General features: G+C 38.3%; 1 protein-coding gene across 2 annotated transcripts in view; it reads right to left on the reverse strand.

Annotated features, from left to right (window-relative positions):
• Positions 1-308: 308 nt before the first annotated feature.
• The window catches only part of LOC143287667 (mitochondrial thiamine pyrophosphate carrier-like), a 12,089-nt gene continuing 1,748 nt past the window's right edge, over positions 309-10,649 (reverse strand). For both annotated transcript variants that reach the window (XM_076595842.1, XM_076595851.1), the window contains exons 3-7: positions 10,552-10,649; positions 9,285-9,467; positions 8,382-8,568; positions 5,674-5,980; positions 309-2,214 (exon numbers count right to left, since the gene is read on the reverse strand). The exon at positions 10,552-10,649 is cut by the window's right edge and continues 55 nt beyond it. In XM_076595842.1, the coding sequence (XP_076451957.1) occupies positions 1,887-2,214; positions 5,674-5,980; positions 8,382-8,568; positions 9,285-9,467; positions 10,552-10,649 (1,103 nt within the window). In that variant the 3' untranslated portion in view covers positions 309-1,886. The remainder of the gene's footprint in view (positions 2,215-5,673; positions 5,981-8,381; positions 8,569-9,284; positions 9,468-10,551) is intronic.

Here is a 10,649-nt window from a genome sequence, read left to right on the forward strand (position 1 = left end):
TACCTGTTTGAAACTATAAGCAAAGTGATGTGTTTGACATTATTTTCTGTTTTTGTTCATGACTGTTGTACTGATGTGAGTGATGACATTGCTTGACGGACATGTGGCAGCATCTGGGTTTGTGTTTTCATTATTACACAGTTTTTCATGGACGTACCAGCATGGTTTTAAGTGGACTGAGTTTCAAGCAGTAACATTTCTGGAATTCCATCAGTACTCTTCATTCCATCCACTAAGCCATTCAGCAGTTTACCCCCTGACCCCCTGCCTTCCCCCCTTCACACACATACACACACACTTGTGCGAAAGGCAAAAGTTTATAATGTAAATGACTGATTTCAAAATGCTTTCAACAAATGAGAGTGCTTGAAAACAAATTCGCTATAAACCAGGGAATAATGCCTCCTATCTGATGTAAAAAAAAAGATACTGAATAATTTCCATGTTACAATAAAGAGAGTAATAATACTGAAGAACACCCAGTGATTGAAATTTCATCCATTTGGAGTAAAGACAATGGCAATATTTATCTTAAAATTACGTTTCATCCAAAGAGATAAGTAATAGAATCATTTTCTTCTTTTTTTCTAAAAGCTAAAAACCCTTTAGAAAAAACACAATTATGGTACTGTTCCTTGCACATTCAAAACAAAATAAAATCTCAATAAGAAATATTCAAACTCCTTGCACACTCAAAACAAAATAAAATCTCAATAACAAATATTCAAACACACATGGAGTACTTGTTTGAGGTATAACACATACATAAATCATACCAACATGATAAACATAGCATAAACATTTACCACATTAAATACATCTAGTGAGATTCCAATGTGATAGTCCACTTTGAAATAATGACACATTGTCATGAAATGTCCTATAAATTCTGTAATGTATGTTTCATAAACCCATACACAACCATTCTCAAACATGTACACTGCATTCTTAAATTCTTTAGCAAAAAAGAGAAGAAAAATCCCAACCATGCTACCCAAAAATAACAACAGCGAAATAAAAATATAATCCTCCAGCAGTGTTTACACACTCTTGCTTTGTGCAAAACAAAAAGTGTTTTTTTTTTAATCAACACCTGATTATATGCATATTAAACTAAAAACATACACACCAAATTTTGGTTCAAATGATAAGAGGAAACTGGCTGTTCAATGTCCCATCCCGGCAGCAGAGTTCCTCATGCATAGTTTAACCCCTACACTGCTGCTGATGAGTATACACATCAGTAAAGGGCTGTCACTGTGATAAAAACAGAGCTTGCAGAACAGGTCGTCAGTCACCACTCTGTAACTGAACTTCTATTGACAGACTTGTTGATGGTCTTGATTTGTGGGGGAAAACAAAGAAGCATGGGCTGAGTAAGCTTGACAGTGGAAAAGGGGGGAAAGGAAAAGGCAAGAAGAGCCAGAAAAATAATGACGTCAGTGACTATGACGAAATTGCTTCATGTGTCACAGAACTTTTGATTCCAGTTTTGTCCTCTACCATTCAGAAGATTTTGCTAACTACCTTGAAGGACAGTTTATCTTCTGTTGTTACCCAGTTGATGAAAGAACATGAATTGTCAGTTAAGCATCTGCAACATCAAAATCTGTTTCTGCAATACAAACTTAACCAGCAAGATCAGCTCAGCAGATGTGAAACAGTCAAGATTGTAGGCCTCAGTGAAACACCAGACAGAAACACTGAAGAGAAATTGATCAATGTCTTTCAAGCAACATGGTGCAACATCAGACCTGAGGACATTGAGGCTGTGTACAGAGTGGGACCCGAAAACATAAATCAGAGAAACAGCAACACCAGTGACAGAAGCTTCTCTTCAAGTCGTCCTGTTATTGTGAAACTCAAGTCAAGAAAAACGAAAGCACTCATGTCAAAACGAAAACAACTAAAGACAATGTCAAACTACAAGACCGTATACGTAAACGATGATCAGACCCCTCCACGGAGAAGAATGCTTCACATCGCGAAACAGAACGCAAACGTGGACAGAGTCTGTTCAACACAAGCGGCAAGATCTGCTGCGTGCTGAAGAACACACCGGACCAGACATCGGAACCAAAGGTGGTTTTCCTTGACATGCCCGACGACCTGCTTCTGCTGGAGGTTGACAAGCTGGACTTAAGTGCCCTGGGTTTGCAGCACCTGGTCAACTGGTTGCCTGCATGATGGAGATCTGCCCTGTTTACTTGTCCCCTGCCCATTGCACCAGACTGTGTATGCAACATTGAATCAATGATTATCTTTATGAATACATGTGAACTGGAAAACAGAACTCAACATGAAGATTTCACTCATTATATTTCATGATTTGATTGCCTGTCGTTTTTTGACACTAAGACTGGCAGACAGGATACCATGCTTATTTATTGACGTTTTAAATGATTTAGGATTAAAAAAAAATCACATTATTGTATCGTAAATATTTGTCATATCAGCTGTTCAGGAGGGAATATGTTGTTATAAACGTTCTGACAATGTATGAGTCTTTCCTGATGATGACTAATTAAGCATGATTGTTTGATAGAGATGTGTTACAAGATACTATAAATAACTGCTGGTTGGAACAGTTGACACAGTCTCTGAAAGATTTCATGGCAGTGTTAATTTGTTTGATGATATAAAATATGTTTATATCAAAATAAGTATAATGTACTGTAATGCCCTTTTAGCTGGACATTTAATGTATGCACTAAAATACTTGATGATCTCATGTGATCTACTGGACAGTGAATAACATGACTGTGCACATGTGTTGAAAACAAAATCTCAGCAACTCACAGACTGAAAATTGTATGTGTAAATGATTTGATATCTGTAATTTGATTAGAAGGCATGGAAAATACACAGATATTATGCATACCCGTATATGAATTTATATGACTGTACCATTCTTAATAAAAGATACAATCGCCAAGTCATGAACAAGAAAGTTAACGATTATACTGTTAATCACTTTGTTGCTGTGCGCTGGGGTGTGCATAGTCCTTTTGTGTAATCTCAGATGTTGCTGGAGGTTGTCGTGGGTTGCTGCACAAAAGAGTCATCTACTTCAGATCATTGATGCTGAACGGCCAACAAATGTTTACATGATGACTCATGCGACCTCATTTAAGTAAATGACGTATTACATGGTTATGATGTAGGACTTGTAAAAAAAAAAAAAAAAAAAAAAATAAAATAAAACACCTTAGACTTATTCTGCTGAAGAAAGATTCGGAAGAGATCGTTGCATTATAACGTCAGTGAAAAAAAGGCCAACGATTGTTTAATTTTTCTTAATGGAAGAGGCTTTCTGTGTAAGCTATTTCATGCAGCCAAGACAATCTGGTTAAACTTAAGTAATGTTGCAAAGATGAGCAATGTAGTCTGATCTATCCTGAGGTTTAATACTAGAAAAATACTATCATCATTTATGTTGTTTTATATACTGTTTCTGATAGTTATGTTATTTTAATTGTTTATGTTTAATTTTGGTGTAAAATACTGTTGCTGTTATATAATATCCTCCATGCCCCAAAAGGGGTGAAAGGATTAAATATTCTTGGTTCTCGATTCTTGAGAACTGCATCACTTTTGTTCAGCAAAATCATTAACATCGTCTATAATGACACAAAAAGTTGTGACTGTACTTCAAACTCATGTCATACCAATTTTTTTCTTCTTTTTTTTCTTTTTTCTTTTTTTTTTTTTTAACCAGGGTACAGCAGTTAAAGGGTTAACAAAGTCCCCACACCCCCTATTCCCCTCTACCCTAAATACTAGGCATTCACAATCCATGCCTGTTCTGTACAAAACCAAGTACCAACATTCCATGAGCAACTCCAATGTCAGGCTGCCATGAGCCCACCCGCCACTGAAGACCCTGCACTGCTGTGCTGTGTAAGTCACTGTGGTGGTATTCGGCAGTTCTCGTTCTGAGACCATTCAGCACACAAGTTTACAGAGAACACCTGCACTGCTGTGCTGAGATACCACCTGACATCAGTAACAGACTTGGGACCCTTTTAGGTGGGAAGTTAGAGGTCCCATAGCCTTATATGATTATAGGACCAGTGAATTCATATCCTCTGTGTCAGGGCTTGGTACAGTGACACAAGGCCCAATCATGTCCTTCTGTCGTTTAAACCTCCCCCTACCAAAGTCAGGAACCATCCATTCACACCTGGGTGGAGTGAGAAAAATGGGAGTAAAATGCCTTTCCCAAAGACACAACACCATGCCGAAACAAGGCCTCAAACCTAGATCACTGGTGAACACTGGATCAGAAGTCCATTGCCACACGATTCTGCCATGGCACGTCCTAGTTCCCTTCATCTCTGCTGTAACTATTGGTTACTTAATTTTTTTTGTACATTTCAATTCTGAGAGAAGACCAGAGCAAGAAGTTGTCATGAACTTGAAATGGGTCAGTTGTATAAATGAGTTCAATTATGTTTGTATCATTCTATCACCATATTGCACAGGAATGAGAAATAATTCTAGGTATGCACACAAAAAAGAGCAAATTAAAAACAAAATGTATGGAATCTGCCTAAGCAGGGGAAGAAATGTATTTTCTAATCTTTTTTTCTTTTCACTGTTGATTATTTTGACGTTGAAACCTAGCTATGTCATATAATTGTTTTGTTTACAACTTGTTTCTCTTCTCTGTGTCCAAAACCTGGCAAAGAACTGTAAACAAAATAAATAACAAACCTTTCAGCCATTTCAAATGCCCCACCCCTCCCCTCCACACACACATGCACACACATTGTAACACACTCATTGTCATACCCATATACTGAGACACAGAAATACACACACACACACATACACACACACACACCATGATATACACACACAGAAACACAAATACTGTATGCACATTCGCACTTGCAAACACAACTTATGAACATTTTCAATACTTGTAGATGTCACAGTCTAAGTCATAAAATAATGCATTTTCTACTTAGTCAATATAAAATATATTTGAAGAAAATAATACATGTGCATTGTATGACAAAACCATTTTAAACTGATCTATCACAGTGAATTTTGATACTCACATTTATCATCTACGTATTTTTCAGTTATCTTTTTTTCTTTCCATTCAGTTTTCAAACAAGCAAAAGAGCATAGAACCATTATAAGTGAACACACACAAAACATTTTTCAAAAATTGTCACAAATACACATTCATTCACTCACAAAGAAATCATTATAAATAAATCACACACACACACACACACACACACACACACACAAACACACACCTGACATTAAAAGGATGAAAATCCAAAAACTATTGCAACTGAAGTTCAGTTACACCTTCAGAAAAGATGTTATACTGAAGAATGAACTCACACACAGAAGCACATAATCCCCTACCACCAACACACACACACTTGTGCACACACACACACACACACACACACATATACAAATGCACATACACATACAAGTCTTCCCAGTCATGTACACAGTTTCTGTCACAGTAGTTGATTTATCTCAATAAGACCCAAGACTTCATAACCGATCGCGGAACTTGCTCGTTCACTGTGCTTTCTTCAAGGCTAACCATATCCAACACGCCACTGTGCTTTCTTCAAGGCCAACCACAACCAACACGCTCACCGCGCTTTCTTCTATGCCAACCACATCTGACACACTCACTGAGCTTTCTTCAAGGCCAACCACTTCCGACACGTCTGTTCATACACACTGAAGTTGATTCCTGCCACCAGCCCAGCTTTCAGTACCCCGGGCGTCAGTCCCTTGTACAGTCCCCTCACCCCCTCCTGTCTGGCTATCTGAACCAGGCACGACACCATCCCTGAGTACTGCCGCGTAGCACCGAATCGGATGCGGGCAGATTCGAACCCTTGCACCTGCAAGCGCTTCTTGACCACGTCCAGTGGAAAAATGATGCTTTTGGAGACCATTCCTGAGCCGGTGCCACACACGAAGCTCTCCACAGAATCTGGGAAGTGACAGAAGTTAAAAACAGGTTAAAAAGGTGTGGACAATAAAGACAAAGGATAAAGGTCCCATTAATAAAGGATAAAGGTCCCATAGCCTTTTACAGCCATCGGGGCAGTGAATTCATATTCACCATGTCTAGGGTTCCACATGGGAAGGCTTGGCCCAGCCCAAGTGCACTCCATGTGCATTCATTCGAGGTTGCTCTTGTATTTTTCCTTGTCAAACTGTCATATAGATTGGGTATTTGTACCATAAATATAACTGGACACTGCATGTATCATATGAGCTTATTCTGTGTTAAACTTAATTTTATTATGAATTACTGTTTTTTCTAAAACACGGACGCATGATTAAACTATGTGTTGTTCTGAGGATGTAATGCTTATACTTCTTTTCTCACAAAGATAAGGACCACTTCATAAAAGCAGGTGTGTTTCATTAACCCTTTCGCTGCCAGGAAAATAAGATTTAATATTAAGTGAAATCTATTTGCCAGGGTTTTTTCACAAAAAACGGGTATAAATTTTCAAAAAATTCTGTGCTCTTTGTTATTGGAGAAAGACCCATAAAAGTATATATTTTCTGAAAGGGAAATGAATAAAGAATACAAAACACATGATGTTTTCCCATTTTATGCATTTTAAGTGACATGCTGTTGTTTTGAAATCAGTGTTTTGTTTTTTGTCACATTTTCAACTTGTTCATTACAAACATTAGTCTGGTAATTTGCACAAAAATATCATTTTCTGGACAAATGGATATCTGCACACACAAAATCATACTAGAACAACCACAATATAAAAAAAACTGAAAAAGAAATAGATGCATTGTGACTTCTGCAAGTGATAATATGAATGTGAGGCCACGCCCCCTCAGTCTCCACCCCCCTCCTCTTCACCCCTCTCACACCGTCACGTCATCAGACCGCGTTGGCTGAGTGCCAAGAAAATAGCTCATACGGTGCCCTGCTAAAAATTCGTCTGCTAGAGTTGAACAGCCTGCATCACTCACTGATAGTTGTATCTTGGCCACTCTCTTGATTGCTCCCTTTATTTTCTATCAAATCGTCCTATAAATGTTCACCACTGTCTTCTCCTTCGAATTTATGCTCCAATTCTTTCTGAGCATTAGCTAAAGAAAGTAATCTTGGTTGATTTAGTTCGTCACGATCGCGTGTCTTGAGCACGGCGTCAGTCCGACATTTTGTTGAGCGAGCGAGAAGAGGAGCCAGGCAAAGACTGCGGCCAGTAACCCAACCAAAACGTTCAAATAAAGGACTGCCTTATGACGCAGATGGTGTTTCTAGCTATGAATAGAATCCAGAAAGATTCCCCAAGCTAAAGCTACCAGCATTTTTGTCAACGAACTGAATGCAAAGCAGGGAAAAGTCAGAATATTTCGATGACGAGTTATCTCGTCATGCAGGCAGCGAAGCATACATGCTTGCCATGACGAGTTATCTCGTCATGCAGGCAGCCTAGGGGTTAAAATGTTCGACAATCAAGAGATGATATGAATTATGCAATGTGCATATGATCGACCACTGGCCTCTCACTGAATTCACCAAGACCTGTCTCTGGAACATGTGCACCATGAACAGTTTAAAAAATGTGTTTAGAATTGGATGTTTCACAAAATAAAAAAGAAAAAGAAAAAAAAAAGAGTTATTCAGTGGTTTATAGACAGTAGCCACGAATGTTTAGTATAATATTCATATATTGTTAAAAAAATAAAATAGAAAGAGTTATTCAGTGGTTTATAGACAGTCGCCATGAATCTTTAGTGTAACATTCATATATTGTTAAAAATAAAAAGAGTTATTCAGTGGTTTATAGACAGTAGCCATGAATGTTTATTGTAACATTCATATATTGTTAAAAAAAGAAAGAAAAAAAAGAGTTATTCAGTGGTTTATAGACAGTAGCCATGAATGTTTAGTGTAACATTCATATATTGTTAAAAGCATAAAATAAAATAAAAAGAGTTATTCAGTGGTTTATAGACAGTAGCCATGAATGTTTAGTGTAACATTCATATATTGTTAAAAAAAAAAAAAAAAAAAAAGAGTTATTCAGTGGTTTATAGATAACATTCATGTATTGTTAAAAAAAAGAAAGAAAAAAAAAGTTATTCAGTGGTTTCTAGACAGTAGCCATGAATGTTTAGTGTAACATTCATATATTGTTATAAAATAATTATTTAAAAAGAAAAAAGGAAGTGTAACTGCAAGAAAGCACCTCTGGTTATGAGCAATGCTATTTACACTGGCTGTAGACACCGCCGTTTGCCAAAAATTCAGCATCTTTTCACCATGCTCTCAACAATAAAAACTGTTCAAGTTGCCAAGAGGCTCTTAACCTTTTTTCATAAACCCTGTATGTTTGCCGCTCTTTCCTCACCAGGAATGGAATCGAACCAGACTCCTCTTGTCCTGTTCCACAGGCCCGTGAAGAGAGAGTAGAACCCAAACTGCAGCCCCATCTGAGGAGCGATCTGGATGATGGCCGGGATCAAACCTCGGTAGAAGCCCAGCACGCCTTCCTGGGACAGTATTTTCTGCCCTGCATCCACAATGCCTGTGTACATCTGGAACCACAAAACTGAAGATAACTTTCAGTTTCAGTTTCAAGGGGTTGTCAAAGCAAGCAGAATGATCCCTCTATGTAACAACAATGCTCAAAAAACAAAAACAAAAAACAAAAACAGAGCAGATGCCTGACCTACACATAAACCCAACGCGCAGGTCAGGCCTTGAGATCCTCACCCAGATCTGTATGGAACGTTGTTGTTTTTTAAACCATGCACAAACAAGTGCATACACAAACATACAATCACACATGTACATACACAGCCAGCAGAAGTTCAAAAAGCATATATTCATTCAATAAGATGGTAGGCAGAATGGAAGAGATATGGTTTGAAAGAAATGTTAAAACTGAAGTGAGGAATCCACATGTTGAACTGAGAAGGGCAATTTGTTCCTGTCACAGCACTGGCCTTGGGATTTTTTGTTTCTTCACTCTGGAATCCATAACCAAGGGTAAAGATCTAGAAAGTGTATAGATTGAAAGTAAGTCACAAAAGGTATGTGGGTACAGAAATGGTTTATGACATTAGTTTGGATTAAAACACAGGTAGCTAGTTTGAAATCTATCATGTGAGAGATCTAGGCAACTAGTGTAGTTTCTCAAGAAGAGGAGTTTGTCTGGATGTTCCAAATATTAGCCTTGCAGCATAGATTTTGATTTTCTGGAATTTTTAAAGGAGATTGGATTGTCAGGGATGCCTGCCATGGATTTTACCTTAGGTTCTCCCTGGCCTATGAAGCGAGTGCGCAGAACGTCCATGGGATGGATGATGCAGGTGGCAATGCTTCCACTGGCCGCACCACACACTGTGTGAGTGACCGGTCTCCACTCTGTGGTGGTCAGTTGTTTGGGCAGCACATGCCATGCCGTCTGGGTCAGCACTTCAAAAGACATGTACTGAGAAAAAGAGTGCTAGAGTAAGAATGATAGCATTATATTAATCAAAAGTTTGATCTAAAGTTTTACTTAGACTCACTGATTAACAAAACAAGATGGTGTATGAATGTTCACCAGAAGAAAACAGTGAGATAGTGTGTGTTTGTGTGTGTGTGTGTGTCTGTCTGTCTGTTTGTATGTATGTGTGTGTGTCTGTCTGAGTGTATGTGTGTGTGTGTGTGTGTGTGTGTGGTTGTGTGTGTGTGTGTGTGTGTGTGTGTATGTGTGTGTGTGTACGTGTGTGCGTGCGCACGTGCACATGTCTGTGTGCATGTATGTGTGTTTGCAAGTGTATGCGTGAAATGGAGTTTGACCTAAAATAAAGCAAACATGACAAACCTAGTTGTGTTCTGGATTACTTTCTTTTCTGAAATCCTCCATGCCAAAGGTCAATTAAGATTTTGAAATCTTGTGTATGTGCAAAGGTGAAGAAGGAATACAGAAATATGGTAACATGTCAGGTGTTCATGACAATGAAATGCTCAGTTCAATGCAGTTTACATTATCTACAATGCTGCTGAAATTTTTGTCAACCCAACTTTAAAAAAATATGGTCTTCCCAGGAAGACGGCAATTTTTTTTTTTCAATTTTTATCATTCTTATCATTGGACTAAAAATATATATCATCATAATTATTATCATTATTGATACTCATAGTTATATGGTGACTATCTTCAGTCAGAGATCAAGGTGTAAGGGCTCTACAAACAAAGGGTACACAACAGGCGACTACAGTACATGGGAAAAGCTGACTGGCAGAGCTCTGCCTTTGGACGCTCATCATTCGTTTCCTGTGTCATTCAGTCAGATTTCAGTCATGCATGCATGCATGCATACACACACATACACAAGGAAATTTGTTGGGACTGAATAACAATACAATACAATACAATGCAATGCAATGCAATGCAATACAATACAATAACAATACAATACAATACAAAAAAAAACCTCCCAACATCCCCATCCATTTTGCCCGTGTACCTGTACCCAGTCCCTATTTTCTGTCAATGCCGCAGATGTTTTCTGTGGTCTCAGTCTTACCTGTGCCATTCCATACACAATGGAAAGCATCTGGGCTGGCACGTGACCTTTCCAGAAGGCTTGCCATCCCTCCTCCCTCAGGATACTGCCTGTGGCTT

Source organism: Babylonia areolata, chromosome 1, assembly GCF_041734735.1.
Source record: "Babylonia areolata isolate BAREFJ2019XMU chromosome 1, ASM4173473v1, whole genome shotgun sequence".
NCBI classification, from domain to species: Eukaryota; Metazoa; Mollusca; class Gastropoda; order Neogastropoda; family Buccinidae; genus Babylonia; species Babylonia areolata.